Below are 20,547 nucleotides of genomic sequence, written 5' to 3' on the forward strand. Positions count from 1 at the left end.
TTTTATTTGTCCTTATGGAAACGTCTATCCTATTGAAAATGCACCTTCATATGCATGCCCACAGTGAAAGTATGCACCATTCAAATGGCATGTATATTTTTCCAGACATTTATACACATATATTGCCACTTATACATATAAATGACTAAAATATCAACATTTATGTGCATTGCTTGCAACAAGAACTAGGTGCTACCTGATTCAATTACTCTCCAAAGGGCTTGCCTAAGGCATCAAGGAGCAGTGACAAGACTTGAAGTCTAGTGGCCTACTACTCTAACCACTGGACAACTCCTTCACTTGACGCTAAGATTAAAAGGGCCTTTTTACCATTAATACATTCTAGTTCATTTTGATAAACAGGACCCTATCTGAAGTACTACATAGCACATTAATGATGCACTACTATATATAGTGCATACACATACTAATGCTTCAACTAACATGTGTAAGCATACATATGGAGTGAATCAAAGGAGTCAATGCTTGCCACTATGACATAATGCATTTCAGCTCCTCAATACGGCTACAAAAAAATTAGGCTAGCCCTGCCCTCGCACCAATTTGTCTTTTCCATTCCCTGTACTATTGACCCAAAGAAGCATACCATACAACATATGAATCTCACTGTGAGGAAGGAGAAGTTGTTTACCTACGCTTATCTCATGATGTCAGGGCCACCCAAATAAACACAGCTAACTTTAGCTCCCTTTAGATTGTCTATTGATTTTCATGAGTACTGGCAAATACTAAGAGATCAGCGCCCCCATGTGGCAAAGAGAGGAATCACAGAAACATGATGGCAGATAAAGGCCAAATGGCCCATCTAGTCTGCCCATATGCAGTAACCATTATCTCTTTCTCTCTCTGAGAGATCCCACGTGCCTAACCCAGGCCCTCTTGAATTCAGACACAGTCTCTGTCTCCACAACCTCTTCCGGGAGACTGTTCCATGCATCTACCACCCTTTCTGTAAAACAGTATTTCCTTAGATTACCCTCTTAATTTAATCCTATGCCCTCTCATTGCAGTTTCCTTTCAAATGCAGTTAATGGTCTCCAAGATGTTCTCACTCTTTTAGCCCTGCAGAGAGCGCAAATCGCACTGAGCTCTGCCAAATGTAGGAAGCCTCCATTTTCAGCTGTGTGTGGATTAGTACTGTTTTGGCTGATCTTGTTTTAATAAATTGCTGCTAAAATCTATTTAAGATAAACTGGTACTGTAGAAAGACAGAACTCTTCCGTAAAGATTTGGAAAGTAAAATGTTAAACCAGTTCCTGGGGTGGTAGCAGTGTCATGTGGGAGACCCAAGAGTTTCATTCCTGGATCTGCTTCCAGCTCCCGAGCCTAGCAGAACCTAAGGAGGCAGCTGATGACTTGATTGGTATGAAGCTGAGGAAGAATGAACTGAGCTGTGGCCCCTGCACATCACTATCTCCCTCTGTACCTACCTGAATGTTTCTGTCATCAGCAGCAGCCTTGAAGATCTCATCATCACCTTGGTCATTGTCCATTTCCATCACATGCTCCTCCATCTGCAACGCAACAAGCATATCATAAGTGTATCATGCAGAGCAGGTAAGAGAAAGTCTGAGATGTAACAGCAGTACAAAACAATTGCCACACACTCAAAGTTTAAGTGCTGTCCCACCATACACCATCACTGGCAGACGCTGGTTATGCAAGACCTTTCCTTATTCCAGCAATTGCAAGGATGATGACAACTGACACAATAGTTAAATAATGCTGCTTGTTGTCAAAATCAGATGCCAGTGTACTCCACAAATCAGCACTGCTACAGAAATGCTGCCAGACAGGGTGGATGGCTACAAGCAATTCTGATTCATACTAGCTACCTGCCACAGCAGCTTCTACCAAAAATATCTGGAGAAAAAGGGAACACTGGAGTCTAACTCCCAAACGCAGCCTCTGGCTGCCAGACCATGTCTCCCATTCTCATGAGATCTAACACAGGGCTTCCCAATCCTTTCCACATAGCCATTCAAGTTTTCAGTATATCCACAATGTTCATACGCATGCAACAAATTTGCTTATACTAGGTCTCCAAATCATTCCAGATCTCGCTTGCATTTTCATTACGGATATTCTTAAAATCTAACTAGCTGTGGGGTCCTCAGGAGAAGTTTGGGAAGCCCATGCCTAATACCTGCACATATCAAAGGACTGCTTCTTTACCCTTATTGGGAAATTCTAGTTTTCTGTCTGTTCAATATGTTTTCTACACAGTCTCCCTGCTTCTTACCAGTCCCAAGTACTTTCCCTTTCTACTGCATGTAGAATGGATATGACTGTGTTTTTTGAGGCAGATTTTCAGACAGCCTCTAGGGTCCAGATTCTCTAAACAACGCCGTTGTCAGAAGCCACCTTAAAAATGGCCACTGATTGCGTGTCAATCACATGAAAGTGGCATTTAAAGAATTGCACCTCCAGCAAAGATAGGCGCTGGAAATGTAGGCCAGCATTTTCAGGGCCTACTTTTCTGGTGTCTATCTTTGACATGAATTGCACCTGACGCCACATCCGTGAAGGGAAAGGAAAGAAGCACCAGTGGGAGGGGAGCTATGCCTCCCTCTTTCAAATCTTGAAGTCACCAGATGATGCAGAGGCATGAAAAGAAGACCAAGGATGGGTGATGGGAAAGGAAAGAAGCACTAACAGGGTGAGGGGGGCTATTCACCCCCTCTCTTGCAAACCCTTCAGCTTCATCAAGGCATGCGCTCACCATTACAATGGCCATAATGAAACAGCCACAGTTAAACAGCTATGCTGAATTGGGCTGGTTGAAACAGCCATGCTGAACTGTCTGCGCTGAAATGGTCGCACTGAACAGACCGTGCTGAATCGTCCTTAGGTGCTGGTAAGACGTCTATCGGCGCCTAAGTTATCATTTGCAGAATATGGGCTCAGATGTATAAATTAGGTGGCTACAAATACAAAACAAACATTGGAGGCCAACCAATCTATATTGGTAAAGTTTATTACAAACCCCCCAAAACTTTACCAATATACATCGGTTGGCCTCCAATGTTTGCTTTGCATTGTTTCTCCTGTGAAGAGCTTGTTCTTCCTGTTGTTGTTCTAACTTAGGTGACGTCATCTGCTGCTGACTACAAAAGTGCTTTTGATTGATCTGCTCAGCTTTACACGAGGTTTTCTAGATTCACACCATTTCTCTGTCAGCCTTGTCTAAAAAGAAATTTGGAAGTCTGGCTGATATAACTGGATCCACATGTTTATTTTATTTTTATTTTACAGTTACAAGGTATCCATGGAGCTCAGTAACATTTACAAGCCTTGTTACTTCTATCTGCATGACTGTGTTGCTGTACCACAAGAAAAATAAAAAGTATTATAAAAAATGGGAAAATTGATTGGTTCATGGAATTCTTTCCAACTAGAGGCTAACAATTTCAGTTTCAGTTTTGATTAGGGTGTCGAAACTGGTCCTAAATCCTTTTTCTGCCCAGTTTCAGTTTCGGCTGAAACTGACCAAGGGCTAGATGCACTAAAATTAGTCGGTAATACCGACTGGATCACAGTTGGCCAATTCTCTGACCGATTCTGGCTGATCAATGCACTACCAAGGACTGCACCTCCCCCCGAAGGTCTGTCCCCCCTGAAGGCCTACACCCCACCCCTGAAGGCCTGCACCCCCTCTGAAGGCCTGTGTGTTCCCCTCTAGCCTCCCGCACCTCCCTTTACCTGATTGCAGCAGAGAACATCCTGCAGAAAGAATCGCGGGTACTTTAGCAATCCTTGCAGGTTGCCATAGGCCTTAGGAGCTGTCATCCTTCTGCCGCGGTCCCACCCCTCCCTCTGACGTCAAAGGCAGGATTGCAGCAGAGGGACGACAGCTCCGGAGGCATATGGCAATCTGCAAGGATCACTAAAGTACCCGCAATCTTTTCTGCAGGCTGATCTCTGTTGCAATTAGGTAAAGGGAGGCATGGGAGGCCAGGGGGGGAAGCCGGACACTGCAGCACTTCTCGACTGACCCTCCCCCCTCACCCTCTAAAGCAGGAGCGGCAGCGCCGGCCAGGAGGCAGCGCTGCCGATCCTGCTTTAGGGGGCGAGGGGGGAGGGTCAGACAGTGAATCGGGAGGCCGATTTTTTGGGATTTTGAATCGATTCACTCAAAATGAATTGGTGAATCGATTTGAATCGTGAATTGGACAGCACTATTGCAAACCGCTAAGGTTCTAGGTGGTATATAAATTTTTTTAAATAAATGAATAAACCTGGGCTATCTTGTAAACTACCACACAGAGAGGAAGTCATGAAAGTGGTCCCTGTAATTAAACAGATGCTCAATCCTTTTATTTCTTCAAGCTATTGACATGACCAAGCAAAACACACAGTTTTCCAGGTCATGCAAGGGATCTTGAAAGCCAAAGCAGAATGCATCTAAGTCTTCAAGATGAAGGTTTTCTTTCACATAGAAGGCATCCTGTGGTTAAATCCTAAAACTTATTCTTTTATTTCTGTTGACAATGATATGTAACTGTTTTAGTTTCTTATTGTTTCCAAAACAGAATGTTTGAGTACTGCGCTATTCAATGCACCCCTTTCTTCTCCAGTGCAGATAAGAGATAACACACACACCGAAGCAAAAGTATCCAGGAAGGATGAAAATAAAGGTTACATTTCAAAAACATAAAATAGCAGGTAACAAAATGAATATATAAATTACAATCAAGCAAAAATAGAAGAATGAAGATAAAAGAAATAACTTATAACTTTAAGTAACACCAGTGTCAGGCAGACTTCTACAGTTTGTGTCCCATAAGCTTTAACAACTCCAGTTTTTTGGAAGTATGGTGCATGCTGGAGGGAATTCTACAGTCAACATCCTGCAAATGCAAAGACAGTTGTAGATCAAGTCTACATTTTATTTTATACCACATTCATAATATATGCAACGAGTGTGGGTATTATGGGATTCATTTTCAAAACAGAAAGATGCCCAAAATATGGTATAAAGTGGCATTTGGACATTTTCATGCCAAAACGTCCAAGTTGCCATTTTTGAAACCAACTTTCTTAGATGTTTTGCTAGGTTTTTTGTCTGCGGTGCATCTAAATCGCAAGAGGAAGTGTTGGAGGTGCGTTATGGGCAGGATTTGGGCGAGCTTAGCACTTTTTCTTCAGGATCTTTGATCGTTTATGATTTTTTTTTTCTTCGGACATTTTGTAGTGATAATCAAACATTTTACAAAATGTCCAGGGCACAATTTGGACATTTGGGGCTAGACCTGTTTAAAAATGAATAAGGGCCAAGATTCAAACTGGCGAGTCTAAGATCCTCTGGAAGCACCGGCTGCAGGCGGGCATACGCACACTGGATGATGTGTTATCAGATGGAAAGATGCTTGACTTTTCACGGTGTCAGGTCAAAAGCGCGCCGGGACAAAGGCGCGCCCGGACAATTGAGCGCAGCGCGGAGGCGCGCGCCGCTCTAAATTACTGTTTTTAGGGCTCCGACGGGGGGGCATGGGGGGACCCCCCCACTTTACTTAATAGACATCGCGCCGCGTGGGGGGTTTTAACCCCCCACATTTTACTGAAAACTTCACTTTTTCCCCCTTTTTAGGGAAAAAGTTAAGTTTACAGTAAAATGTGGAGGGTTACAACCCCCAAACCCCCCATAACGCCGGCGCGATGTCTATTAAGTAAAGTGGGGGGGTTCCCCAACAAACCCCCCCCCCCATCGGAGCACTAAAAACAGTCATTTAAAGCGGTGCGCGCCTCCGCACTGCGCTCAATTGTCTGGGCGTGCCTTTGTCTTTCGCGCCGTTGTCTATGAACCACTTTTCACAACTGCAACAAACATTTGGTATTGCAAAGTCTCAAATGTATAAGTGGTTGAAGTTGAAGCAGGCCATTCAGAAGGGGTTCCTCGTTTGGCGTAACTTAAAAACTCAGTATAGCTTACCGGGTCTGTGCTTCCAGACAGATTTCCTGGAGCATCAGGCCGCCAACTGGCTATATGACTAAAAAACCCCAAAACTGGTCTTAGAGACATTTGGAGCATTGAGACTAAGCAGCAGATTTCTGCATCTCAATGGCCACGAATTTGGACTTGAAGGATGAGATGTACAGTGTCAGTATCTATGAGGCAAACTTTTTTTTTTTTTTGCATAGAGGTTTTTGGACCTCTGTTAGATTACAAAAACTAGATAGTTCTAAGTCAAATAGATGCTGGCACTGTCCTCTCGATATAGGGACACTGGATCATCTGCTTTTCTTTTGTCCCTTGATACTTAAATTTTGGCGATCCATTTGGGGATCAAATAAATAGCATACTGGAAGTTCCACTGGCATTGACGTATGATGTTGTGCTGTTTGGTATGTTATTGATTGCCAAGAGTCCAAAAACTTCACATAAAAATAGACTGCTTTTCATCATGACAGAAGCTGCCATACAACTTATTCTGAAAGAATTGGGACAGGTTAAACTATATTTTTTGGTGTGAATCCTTATGCCAAACTTATAAATTTGAACGTATGAGAGCAATACAATTGGGGCATTATAAGAAATTTAAAGATGTTTGGGACCCATTGAAAAAATTTTGTAAAGATAAATTATTGGTTTTAGTCCTTTGATTATACGCATCCAGGAGGTGTGGGGTGATATGTCTTTAAATTATTATTTGATTGTAATTTGTTTGGTCTTGATCATTTGTATTACGTACTTTTGCTTATCTTTATAATATATGAATGGATGGGTGGGTGGGGGGGAAAGGATATGTATTTATTATATGATTTGATGGAATTAAGTGCTGTTTATTTTGTACATTGTTTGATAATATGTTGCACTTGATGTTGATTTTTAAAAATGAATAAAGATATAGAAAAAATAAATAAAAATGAATAAGGGCCAAAAAGGTGCCCAAACTGACCAGTTGACCACTGGAGGAATTACGGCATGCCCCTCTCCCCCATCCCACCCCCAAAGATCTGAATGAAACTGTACATATCTGTCTCTATGACAGCTGCAGATAGCATGGCCAGTTCTAGTACAACAACAGACAGGTGTCTGGAGTAGCCTGGTGGGCAGTGCATTGGACTCCAGAAATGGGGACCCAGGTCCATATCCCACTCTAACTAGTACACTTATGGGGGAAAAATGTGATCCCACTCATCTATACTTAGGTACAGTATGTTTTTGACGACACCTGCAGCCACAAGGGCGATTAAGGTGGTAGACAGGTAGGTCTAGTAGGTTTTGGGGGTGCTTTGGAGGGCACAGCATGCAACGCGAGATGTGCATCTGGTCCCCTTTATGTGACGTTCACAGCAGTGCCTCCTAAGGTGCCCCACTGCTCTGCTGGCATGTCTGTGTGGCCAGTCTTGTATAGATGGTGGCCCTGCCTATGTCCAAATGGTTTGGTTTTGTATGTTTTGAATTTGGACATATTCAAAAATGACCAAAAAGAAATGCACAAAGGGTCAAAACATTTAGATAAGTAATTTTTGTGAAAAAAATAGATGTCTTGTAGTTTCAAAAATAGACATTTTCTCCACCCAATTTTTTATTTATTTATTTTTTTTTATTTTTTTTTTAGAACATCCAAAGTTGGACTTAGACGTCATATCGAAAATGGTCCTTTATGTAACTCATTTTGGAAGGGGGAGCGTTGAATATGTAAAGGTGAATTTTGCAAGAGAAATATTGTTAGTTAATATTTGCTGGTTTGTTGGTTTAATCATTAATTGATATAATGAATGTGAATGTTAGGCAGACTGGATGAACCTCCTTTCCCTCCACTTGGCTTGGCTGGCTTAAGGAGCAGACAACAAGCCTGGGAGCCACACCTGGGTCTCTTCCTCCCCTCTCCCTCGTTCAGTCACTTTGTGTACCTCCAAGTATCCATATAATGCCAAAGACATGCAGTGCACTTTAATCAACAAACAAAAGGCTTTTACCTTGTTTTTTTTAATACGGAGAAACCTCAGCAGCCCTTTTTTTTCTTTTTCAAGGGAGTCACTGCTGACCGAAGAGATTCGACTAGTTCCTGAGGGGGAAAAAAATTCTGATTTATATATCTGTTTGTAACAATATTTCAAAATCAGTAAAACTTTTTTTTTCTTGTTCTAACCTTGAACTTGCCTTGTCTAAATGGCCAACAATGAAAGTCAGACTGTTTCCAAAGACTAAGCGAGCATACGTCTTAAAAATAATTTCATCCCCTAAGAAATGTTGGCGGTCTAGTTCCTTAAGGTATGGCTTCCTGACACACTATTGTACCTCTAGACCTGAACAGGTATGCCATGAAAACATCACCAATGCCAGATGCTCACATCCAGCATGCCAAACAGTCTTGCTCTCAATCCCTTCAATAACAAGATACCAACGATGGTTCCGAAATGTGCAGATCTCCTTTCTAAGTACTTGTGTGATCATCCATCTTTCCTCCCTAACCTCAGAATGTGGGGATTAAAAGGCACTATGTAGAACACCAGAGCCCTGCATTGCATTAACATACACACTGTACCCAGCACCTACTCCTTTTCTTCCTTCTGGGCCTCCTCTTCATCCTTCTAGCCTCTGTTGGGGCTTTCAGTGATCCCTAGCTTTTCCATTGGCCAAAAATCCTTCCTATAGCTACACTGCCTGTTTCACAGAGGTTAATGTACCATACAATATTTTAGTTAATGTGGGTGTGCCTTGAGCTTTAAAAGGTATGAAAACACTACCTTAAAGGATGCCCAGAACAAGTAGTTGTAAAGGATAAGGCCTTCTTATCCACCCTCCCCTGCTTGGGTTCAGTGACTGATAGACAGAGACTTTCTGACTGTTATTTGTTTAAAAAGTAAATAACCTATTTATATAACCAATTTCTAAGTGAGGAACAGATTTCCAAGAGCGAAAAATTAAACACATTCTGCACAAAAATTAAATTAACAGAAAATCAACTTTAACAAGTTAGATCAAATGCATCATATACCACTATAAATATAACACAATTTAATAAAAAAAAACCCATAAGAGTCCTAATCCCATACCCCAGTAGAATAGCCAGACTGCCAACTTTGGGCGGTCCTGAACTCAACATGGATGAGCACAAAAGTTTCTTTCTACCCTACCCTCTGTCCCTCCCCCACCTAAAAAATATAAATACCATAGCTGGTGGGGTTCCCCAAGCCCTGCCAGAATTGCCAGAATTCCTACCAAGCTCGGCACTTGGTGGCATTGTTCCCTGTGCCACCACCAGCACCTTGCATGTGTTCAATTTTCACAAATGAATGAAAACTGAGCATGGGCAGCATCAGTAGCTCAGGGAAATCGCTGCCGACTGTTGAGCATGTTCTGACTGTCATGAATGTCTTCAGCTAGCAGAACTTGGAGATCCTACCAGCTCCATCCAAGGTGTGCTACTGCTGGGTGTAGAGAATGACGCAGGGAAAAATTTGTCCCCATCACCTCGAGCTCCATCCATATCACCACCCCATCCCTGCGAGCTTTGTCCTCATCCCCACCAGCTCGGTCCCTGTCCCCGCCCCAGATAATCAGTCCATTGATCAGCTTGCCAAAAAATCCGATCAACAGTTAAAAGTTTGTGAATCTCTCTTGACAGTCGATTCCAAAGGGAACTCGCGGCAGCCAATTAGCTAGCGGTTCTGACAGGCAGGAGCGAAAGAAGGTCACTCCTGCCACAATTCACTGCTGGGCCACCAAGGAAACTAAAGGTACACGGGGAGGTGGGAGGGAGATAAAAATTCTTAAAACTGGCTGGAACAGGAGGAATCCCTCCTGTCATGGTCACCACTGGACCACCAGGTCTCATGGCAGGCACAGCAGAGGCCTGCAAATAGGTTCAGGAGGGAGGCAGATCAGTTCTGACCCAAATATAAACTGAGAACCCCAATTTTTGGTCCCCATAATCTCGGTTTATATTCGAGTATATATGGTAATGACTAAGTAGTACATTATCCACTTAATAATAAGCTTTAAGATCAAGGTCTAAGAGCTAGATGCACAAAACACAGTCAGTAAGATCGTGCGGGCCGCAGTGGGTCAGTATTTTGGCCGATTCTAAAATGGCGATCAACGTTCCAACAAGTTTGCATGCAAATGATTTTCGCAGAGGTTCGCCATAATCCCATCCGATAGGCCACTATAAAAGTGACTGACATGTGCAGAATAGTCCAGTTGATACAGGCACAATGTACTGTGACAGGGAAAAGGAAGAACCAACACAACACCCAGGTTTCAGTCTGAAAGTCAAGAAATCTGCCTGTCACAGAGGAAAAGCCCAAAGCTAATATAATTCAAGGAAAGCAGAAAGCTGTAGGAATTAACAATATTCCTTGTCAAAAAGCTTATTTGCCCTTACTTAAGAATTTATTCTCATATGCCACATCTCCCAGTCTAGGCAAAGTCAGGAGAGGGGGTGGGGCAGAGAAAACAGGAGTAGTGAAAACACAGGAGAAGGCTCTAATTCACACAAGAAGGCAGCCTAAGCAGCAGCTAATAAAAACCTTAGGTTCACCTGTGGGTGTAGTTAAACAGGTGAGGAATCTGAAGCCAGATAGAGGGAGCTACTTGCTCAGCAGGAAACTGAAGCCTGAACACTCCACTGCACAAAAGAAGCAGGAGCAGTTTCCAAATGCCCTCAGCTCTTCCAGCCACTGAAAGGAGAAAGGCTGACAAAGACAAGCTAAGGAACTTCTAAAACCCAGCAAAGCAGATGAGTTTATCCATGGTATGAGCTTAATACCAGATAGTCAGGAGATAGACATGCTTTCAAGTGTCTGGGGAATGTGAAGCTGAGCCATGGTTAGATGAAGTTATGATGAATGTGCTTCTGTAAACTCTGGGGATAATAAGGAAATGCAATGGGAGCCAGCAGTTAATGCATGAAGTGTGAATAAATCTGTATGAACGCTGTGCTAGTAGTGTTAAGCCAATGAGGAAGTAAAGCTAACTCATTTCCAAAAGCACTTTAGTTACCTGAGTTGAAACTACAGAGTGGGGGGGGGGGGGGGGGGTGGAAATCCTTAACCCTTTCCTAACTTTAAAATCCTTGTGCTAGTAATAGCAGTGCTAAGACTTAAAAGCATAAACCCTGAGGCTTTAGTCAAACCTTATTAGAATGGTTTGGGAGGGACACAATCTATGGGAGGATTGCCCTTCTCGCTGAGCCCAGAGATACCATTAAGGTTCAATGAATAGCTGTTTTTATCAGCAAGTGAGGGGGGAGTAATTAAGTTCAGTGCACACTGCTGTGAAAGAGGATTAGCAGAGCATAGGAATGCCCATAGATTCTTATAGTGGCAAGTTAACCTAGAAAAGTAAAAGGATCTAAAGCCACACAAAAAACTAGTGCAAGCCAGAGCCAGGCTTGGAGCCTAAAGAGGCTAAGCTGGAAACCCTAATGAGCTGTTGGTACAGTCTGTTTAAACAGAGACCGGCAAGAAGCCCAGTGTGGAAGGAAAGCCAGAATTTGGGGACTGTTATCTGAAATACTGTTTTGAGAAACCCAGAAGAAAAGATATTTTGGACTAAATTTGAACTGCTATTTGACAAGCAGCTTGTAATGATAAATTGAGAAGCTTAATTACTTTTTGTTTATGAAGTTGGTGATTTTGAACCAAAGTTAATGTAGCTGAAGACACCGCGGTAAACTCTGCTTTATGGAGTTATCCTGAATAAAAGAAGAAAGTTCACACTTATTTTCATCAGAGTATTTATTTATTAAAAAAATTGTAAACTGCATACAACTATGCAGTTTACATATCACATACATAAAATCTTGTTTCCCTATGATTTTCACATATAACAACTTTATTTTGTATACCGCAAATACCACAAGCAGTTCAGAGCGGTTTACAGGTGAAGAGACTGTACATATACAGTGATGTTACAGAAAAATATTGTCAAGTACATTGGTAACAAATATCAATTACATTAGAGTGCCGAGAGAGGGTTGGTAAGAACCGGAAAAAAGGAATTACATTAGAATGCCGAGAGAGGTTTGGTAAAAACGGAAAAAGAAAGAGATGCAGCATGTATTTCAGTAATATAGCAAGGTAGGAAGGACATAGCATAGACATGACTGGACAACATCATAGAGACTATCTCAAAGGGTAGGTAAACCTTAGCCACCCCTTCAATGCCCTTATGTGTGTTATAGATTTTACCATGATCCTCAGCGGCACCACTTGGAGCTCAAAACAATCTCATTGCTCCAAGCTTTACGTGTCAATTTGTCATCGGATCACTATTCTTAGACTTTTTTTCTTTTTCTTTTCAAACTTTTGTGTATTTTTATATTAGTAAAATTATTTAAGACTTAAATGTTAAATTTTAAATTTTAAGCATATCACTTAGCTTAGTCTGAAGATATAGTGGTCACAGAGTTTGGCGGTATAATAAGTGAGGGGTTATCTTTGATAAAGCTTTATAGCGAAACATGTCGGTGTTATAATCCCCTGCCAGAGACCACATGACTAAGCTAAGTGATATGCTTAAAATTTAACATTTAAATCTTAAATAATTTTACTAATATAAAAATACAAAAAAGTTTGAAAAGAAAAAGAAAAAAAGTCTAAGAATAGTGATCCGATGACGAATTGACACGTAAAGCTTGGAGCAATGAGATTGTTTTGAGCTCCAAGTGGTGCCGCTGAGGATCGTGCTAAAATCTATAACGCACATAAGGGCATTGAAGGGGTGGCTAAGGTTTACCTACCCTTTGAGATAGTCTCTATTGACTAAATACCCTTGTGAAGTATATGTGGTGTGCTATTATAGAATTCTGGACAACATCATAAGCATCCCCCAATATAAAATGTCAGTATATTGAGTCAATACAAATTTCACCAATTAAGAAAGCAAAAAGGTGTCAGATCAAATGATCAATTCCAAAGTAGATGACAAGACCAATTCACATTTACATGCTAAGCAAGTCAAATTTCAACAATTCAGAGATATAAACAGGCTTTAAATCATACATTACTGTGAGGGAAATCTGAAGATGATATTTTCAGATGGGATAAGCATTAGCATAGAAAGGCATTATTTTTGAGATATGCAATTTTGCTTGGCCACTCCAGAACCACTCTGTCCTTGGTCCCCACCACAATACACATGCGCCAAGGATTACTACGTAAACGCATCAGTCATAGGCATGCCTTATTATAGTCCATCACATGCGCACATCACTGCCACACGGCGAAGCAGTCAGCCACAAAGCATTTTTGTCGCAAAGCGATTTAAAAAGACCAGAGGTAGAGATTTTCCTTCTTGGGCTGTTGGAAAATCAAACAGTTAAGTGGAGTTTACTGTACACTTTTCTGTTGTACACTTCTCCCTCCATATTCGCTGTGATAGGGGTCAGCATTAACAGAACCGCAAATACAGAAAAACCGTGAATAACTTTTTCATATGTTACTCGCTGTTTTCTATTAAAAACCATTGTGAATATAGTGAAACATGGTGGGAGACCTGATCTGTTCCTGAAGTAGAGGCAAAACACGGTGAAGAAAGTGCTTGGAATCAGTGATTTTCTCTGTAAACGCTTGGAATCAGTGATTTCTCTATGCAAGCTGATATAATTTGGGGGGAAGAGCCAGCAAGCTAAAAACCGTGAATAATTGAAACCGCAAATGCTGAAACCATGAATACGGAGGGAGAAGTGTATTATGTGTTGGTTATTTTTGGGTATGGTGAGTATGATAGTATGGGTCGATGTTGGGTAGGGTTCCATGTGTTTTTTAATTACAGTTATTTTATATGGACTTGTATTCTTGGGTGTGTTTTCTTTCCGGTTTGTTGCATCACCCACCACATGCATGCATTGGGGGTGGACAAGGGGGGATTGGGACTCATGTTGGGGGGTCCGTTGTTGTGTTGTTGTTTTTTAATAATTTGTTCTGCTTGATGATTGTTGTGATTGTTTTTGGTGTGTTTTCTTTCCATTTTGCAACATTATCTGGCATGCGCATGGGGGGAACTCATACATGAAGTGGTTGTTGGTAGGTTATTAGGTATAACCTCTTCAGGACTTGGTTTTGCAACACAATCATGTAACAGACGTTTTTGTTTCCATTTTTTGGCACAAAACAGCACAGGGAGCAGAAGGCACAAGAGATAGTGCGGTCTGTGGTTAAACCCAAGAAGATGCGAACACTCAAATTCAGTGAGGCTGAGCTCAAGGTTTTGGTAAATCATGTCTGTGACCAGTTTTATCAACTTTTTAAAAATCCACGTCCCTTTCTGCTGAACAGAAAAAAGTGCTGTGGACCCAAATTGCTGCAGATGTCAATGCCCTTGGAGTGAAAAACCACACTGTGCAGCAGTGCAAACACCGTTGGCAGGACATCCGTGACTTGGTGAAGAAGGTGAGCAAGATCATGCGACATGGAAAGGGTACTGGGGGCCTTGGTGTGATGTCCAGCTGAATGACCTGGAGCTGCGTGCATCTGAAAACCTGAGGCACGAGCAGATCCACGGGCATGCGTGGAGGGATGGACACATCTGCGCTGCCCAGCGATGGAGAAAATGGTGAGATGGATGTGTGGTATGCAAGGGAGGTGGGGGGGATTTGTTTGCTGTGCTGGCACAGATTTAATGTTTTGCTTCCAACTGATTTGTGGTTATTTTTCTAGAGGAACAAAAAAGGAGGAACTGGAGAAAAATATACAAATAAATCAAATGTAATAACTCCAGTTATGACTTTGTGCTGGTAGCAAAAATGCTCAATAACTTAACCCCTTATCAACACTAGAATTAAATTCCCAAAAATATAGCTTAACAGGGGAAAAACGCCTCAGAAGCTACAGGGCAAACGTTGCTCTGGAGCTATGAATGGGAGCTTAAATTGCTCTTTAACTCCCCTCCAGCATTCTATCATTGGCGAAACAACCCCTTAGGTATATTTGTAAAAGATAGTTCAAAAAACAAGCAGCACTTATCTTTGCCTTGACGTGGCTTCAGCTTCCTCATTAAATCAATATAAGCCGATGATGGCCAACGTTTCATGATCTGCCGATCATTTCTTCAAGCCTCTTAAGTGTTAATAACGCTTAGAGTCTGCGGGTTCTGATAGGGGTTAAGCTATTGAGTATTTTTGCTACCAGCGCAAAGTCATAACTAGAGTTATAATATTTGATTTATTTGTATTCTTCTAAAGGATATACAGGAGGGAAGATCAATAGGTTGCCAGGGGTTGCTAGTGCATTATGCACATCAATGGTGCCCATGATTGGAGAACATGGTGAGTTGGGTGCGTGGTTGGGGGGAGCATCTGGTTTCTTGTGCAGATTGATGGTTTGCATTCAACTGTTTTCTGCTTTTTTTTTTTTTTTTTTTTTAAGAGGATACAAAGGAGGGAAGATCAAGTAGGGTGCCAGGGGTTGCTAGCACATTACGCACATCAACGAAGCCCATGAACACAGAACAGATGTATTTGTTTAGCATATTCCCTTTCTAGCCACAGCTGAACTAAGGTGACCAAACCCACACTTCCATGCTCTCATCTTCTGCTGAAGAAGCACACCCCTTTCCTGTTGGTTGCCGTGGCCATTAAGTCAAATATCGGCCGATCCCAGAGTTGTACAATGCTTTGGAAGGCTCTTTTGAGATGACCACTCTCCTAGATCTAGTCTATCTGCTGAGATAATCGGCTTGTACATTGTCCACTCACACTATATGCATCGCAGATAGTGCTTGTAGGTATCTCTCTGCCCAACAGAAAAATAATTAGACATCCATTCGTAGCATAGCACTCTTGGTGCCTCCCTGCCGATTGACATAAAGTCACCACTGTGGCATTGTCCAAGAAAACTCTGACTGCTTTGCCATGCAGGGAACTCTCCAATGTCTGTAATGACAGGCATATGGCTCATAGTTCCAGCCTGTTGATGGACCAGTTCCTCTGAGACAGAGTCCATCGTCCCTGAACCAGGTACTCGTTGCAATGACCTCCCCAGCCATATAGGCTGGCATCTGTTAGAATCACCGTCGTATCGCACCTGTCAAGCTTGGTAGTAAAAATCCCAAGCTAAGTACCATTTATATTGGGTCATGGGTTCCTATAAAGGATATGAATGAACACTAAATAAGAAAAGAAGTATAAGGAAAATATACTAAATTTCACAAATAATTATTAAAAAATAAAAAAGGGAGTTTTTAGACCAGTGATAGCCCGCATACAGATAACTTGCCAAGCTAATAACAAGTAGCTGCGGGCACTTGAGGTCTTTTTGTCTCCAAAAGAAAATACCTAGCATTGCATTACAATAACAGTGCAAAGCAAAGTATAGGGGATCAGCTCGCTCCTGCATTAATACAGTACGGTTGTTGGTCTAAGACTTAATATTTGTAGAAATAGATCTGATAGAATCACCCATGAGTTCAAATGGCAGGGCATGCCCCTCGATAGCGACTGAGGCCAGAGCCACCAACTTTTGCTGCTCCCCACCTGTGGGGTTCAAGGTAGCAGCTTCTGGAGAGCAACCATCTGAGGAGACCAGTGGGACAACAGTGTATCCTGCAGGGAACGCATATGTGCCTTCGCCCAGTTTACGTGGTTAAGGAGGAGGAGTTCAAAACTGTGACTTATATCTTCTGCACAGCTTGTGCTTTCAGGCTGAATACCCATCCATCCAGTATGACACACCTATTGCAGTAGAATTCTTCTTGGGATATGTAATTGCACTGTTCATGTAAGATGATTTACAATTATTGGATAAAGGGGACAAACGCTGAAAGAAAACACTCCCACTAGGCCAGGGTGTGATGGCATGGTCTGAGTTTAGAACTATCCAAGTGGTTATAACAGCAGAACCACAGCCTCAATGGTTGGCCACTGACATTGACACAGACAGGAAAGGCCTTTAGACAGTTTAATGTTTGACAGTTTTATTTTTTCAATGAAACAGTTCTGAATTTAATGCATTTAAAATTATTTCATTAATTAACTATAATTATGCTTTATCTCCTATACCTTAAGCCTAATCACAACATCAAATGTTTTTTTAAGCATTGAACATATTAATGCGGTTCTCTATTTTAGCCAGCAGGTGGCACTCTATGGCCTTTCTTTCCAAAGAACAAAGCATAAGATTGACCTTTTCCTTTTTACTGTTTCTTTAGTGTACACTTAGTACATCTTGATCCTTTGTTTGTTCATCTCACGGAATTATGCAGGGTGGCATTAGGGCTGCAGTATGAACACAGTATAAGAAAGCTCTAAGAGCCACTAAAATATTTCAAGCTTAAACATACTACTAATTTTGTAAACTCCTTTGACCTCATTCAGACTGGGTATTAAACATTTTTTTTAAAATACTAAAGTTGATTCTACAACACTTCAAGGATATATTTTTAAAACTTACTTTGGCCCCCCTTTTATGAAGCCACATTAGGCTTTTTTATCGCCGGCCATGGCAGTATTAGCTCCAACGCTCGTAGAATTCCTATGAGCGTCAAAGCTATGGCTGGCGATAAGAAAGCCTAATGCAGCTTTGTAAATAGAGGCCTTTATTTTGGATTGTCAACAGTAGTAAATTCCATAAATGTATTTATTTATTTAAAAAATTTATATTCTGCTCTATCAACATATCTAGGCAGATTCCATCAAGCATACATCGTTTTTAATAGACAAATACAGACATTAAAACAGCAAATTTCAAAACACTTAAGAAAAAAAAATTCTAGAAAATCAGCATCGATATACCTCATTTCTGTTTGAACGATATGAGGGGAGGTTGGAGTAAGAAGGACGGAACCATGCATAAGGACAGTGGTATACCTAGAATATTTGACACCTGGGGCCCATCATTTTTTTGACACCCCCCCCCCCCCATCTGTATGAAAAACATGATTTTTAGTAACAATCCACATGTTGCACAAGAGTGTACCTAGGATAAGGCAGCATCTTACATACTGCGGTGAGCAGTAGAACATCAATACACCCATTGTAAAACTAAACAAGCCAGACTAGTATAGATCAATCCTGTACAGTCAATGCTAACAGAAAACCATGTCTTTTGAACACACAGAACACAGGAAACACCTTTACCTAGTATGGAATATGTAATCACAAACCAACCCCTCCCCCTTTTATAAACCTGTAGTGCAGTTTTTTGCCACGGTGGTAACAGCTCAGAAGCTCATAGAATTCTGAGAGTCGGAGTTGTTACTATCACAGCCAGCGCTAAAAAACGCTCTACGGTTTTGTAAAAGGGGGATAAAATAGAAATACTTAGACAAAGGTTAAACTGAACCACCAAGTAGCTGAACTCTGCATACAATGCAACACCAGATAGCAGATGTAAATTTTAAAAAACAGAAATAGAAACATGATGCCAGATAAGTCTGCCCATCTGGAGTAACCATTATCTCTTCCTCTCTCCAAGAGATCATCACGTTACAAATTAACAAATAACACCCCCCCCCCCCTTTATAAAGCTGTGTTATGTTTTTTTTATTGCAGGCTGTGGCAGTAAAAGCTCTGGTGCTCAAAGAATTCCTGTGAGCATCAGAGCTAATATTGTCACAGCTGGTGATAAAAAAGTCTAATGCAGATTCATAAAGGGGGCCAAAGGGGATTGGGGGTGGGGAAATAAAACAAAAAGGAAAATAAGATAGTACCATTTTATTGGACCAATACATTTTTCAATTAGCTTTCAGAGGCTAGAACCTCTTTTCTCAGGTCAGTAAAGGAAGGAGGTTTTGGTCTCTCAATTAGTCAAAAATGTATTACAATTAGTCCAATAAATCTTATTTCCGTTTTTTATTTATAAATATTTATCAACACAGCTATAATACTACTTTATCCTAAAGCAAAAAAAAATAAATAGAAACATTTTTTCTACCTTTGTCTTCTCTGGTTTCTGCTTTCCTCATCTTCTTGGCACTCTCTTCCTTCCATCCACTATCTGCCCTCTCTCTGCCCCTTCTATATGGCATCTTCTCTCCTTCTATGCCCCTTCCATCTCTCCCTTCACCCCCATTGGTCTGGCATCCATCTTCTTCCCTTCCGTCCCCTCCTCCAATGGTCTGGCATCTCTCACACTGCTTGAACTTCTTTTCTTACTCATTAGAACTGCAGTTTATTGATCCTGATTACTACTTTCATGTAGAAGTAAGCCTAACAGGAGAAAAAATAAGTGGCTTAACCAGTAGGAAGAAATCTTTTCTTTTGTTTGTTTTTTACATTTCAAATATTTATTTTACAAAAATAGTACAAGAGTAACACCCCTCCCTCTCCCCCCCCCCCCAATAAACTGAATAAAGTTAATGATGCTCTACAAAGATGCTATAGTTGGTGGGGAATGGTCTCAGTAGACCAAACCCCTGCAGAACTGGGTTGGCTGCCCGGCCCATCCCTACTCTCTTTAGGACTCAGGGGTGTCCAATGTCGGTCCTCGAGGGCCGCAATCCAGTCGGGTTTTCAGGATTTCCCCAATGAATATGCATGAGATCTATGTGCATGCACTGCTTTCAATGCATATTCATTGGGGAAATCCTGAAAACCCAACTGGATTGCGGCCCTCGAGGACCGACATTGGACACCCCTGCTCTAGGTGATTGTTTCTTCTCCTCCTCGCCCATCAGTCTAATATTGTGATTCTCATGGAACTCATTCAGCCTCTGGCCCTTGGTCTGCAGCTGCATGTTCAGAGACTCAACAATTTTGTGGATCTGTTCCTTGTTATTTTCCAGGGCTGGGAGGACCTCTTTCACAGTTCGTTCCACCAGCATCCCCCCAACCATACGGTAACACTTCCTGTTTTGATCTGCCTCTTTGGGTGTATCGATAACGAGACCGAGTTCACTCAGCTCCATCTCTAGCTCTGCAGCCTCGCTGTTCCTGCTGCAGACGATTAAATCCTGCCACTACCTGGTCCACGGTTTCCTGGAGCCGCTCACTCCACTGTGCATAGCCACCATTTTGCCCCGCTGCCACTCAATTACACCGTTAAAAGTTCAAGGAGGTGTCAGTACTCAGTAGGAAGAAATCTAAACACCTCCGTGCGGCTGCCGGTCACCCCTTTCTGACGTTATTTATTGGTTCCAGAGCAGAGCTGGTAGATGCAGTTATCGCGGGACCTTAGTGCACCTCGCCACGGTTGCCGACTCTGCTCTGGAACCAGTAAGTGATGTCAGAGGGGGTGGACTGGCAGCCGCGCGGAGGTGGAGGATGGTCCTGCGGCAGAGTAAGGCAGGAAGTTTCGGACCTGATGTGCCAGCTGTACCCCCTCCCCTTTGGTACGCTACTGCATAAGGAGGTTCCTGTTTCCATAATCTTGAGAAATGGCACCCTGCAGGAAAGATCTTGCAACTCATAAACTTGTCTTGCCAAGGTTAACTGCTACTAATACCATCTTGAAAGTAAGATCCAGAAGATAAGTGTTCAGCAAGGACTCATATGGAGAACCACTGAGACCCTGCAATACAGTGTTAAGATTGGAAACGGGCCAACAGCCTGCCCCCTATCTGGGGGAGCTCAGCCCCTGATCTGGCATTATTGGGAGGATAAGCGAGAGCCTGAGGCCTGCTGTCTCCTGCCACCA

The 20,547-nt window shown here is 42.0% G+C and overlaps 1 protein-coding gene across 9 annotated transcripts in view; it reads right to left on the reverse strand.

Moving 5' to 3' along the window:
* COBL (cordon-bleu WH2 repeat protein) overlaps nt 1-20,547 on the reverse strand; it is a 398,758-nt gene that overhangs the window by 169,092 nt on the left and 209,119 nt on the right. For all 9 annotated transcript variants that reach the window (XM_033930509.1, XM_033930508.1, XM_033930507.1 and 6 more), the window contains 2 exons: nt 7,948-8,036; nt 1,452-1,535 (listed from right to left, as the gene is read on the reverse strand). In XM_033930509.1, the coding sequence (XP_033786400.1) occupies nt 1,452-1,535; nt 7,948-8,036 (173 nt within the window). The remainder of the gene's footprint in view (nt 1-1,451; nt 1,536-7,947; nt 8,037-20,547) is intronic.

The sequence above is a fragment of the Geotrypetes seraphini genome, chromosome 2, assembly GCF_902459505.1.
Source record: "Geotrypetes seraphini chromosome 2, aGeoSer1.1, whole genome shotgun sequence".
NCBI lineage: Eukaryota > Metazoa > Chordata > Amphibia > Gymnophiona > Dermophiidae > Geotrypetes > Geotrypetes seraphini.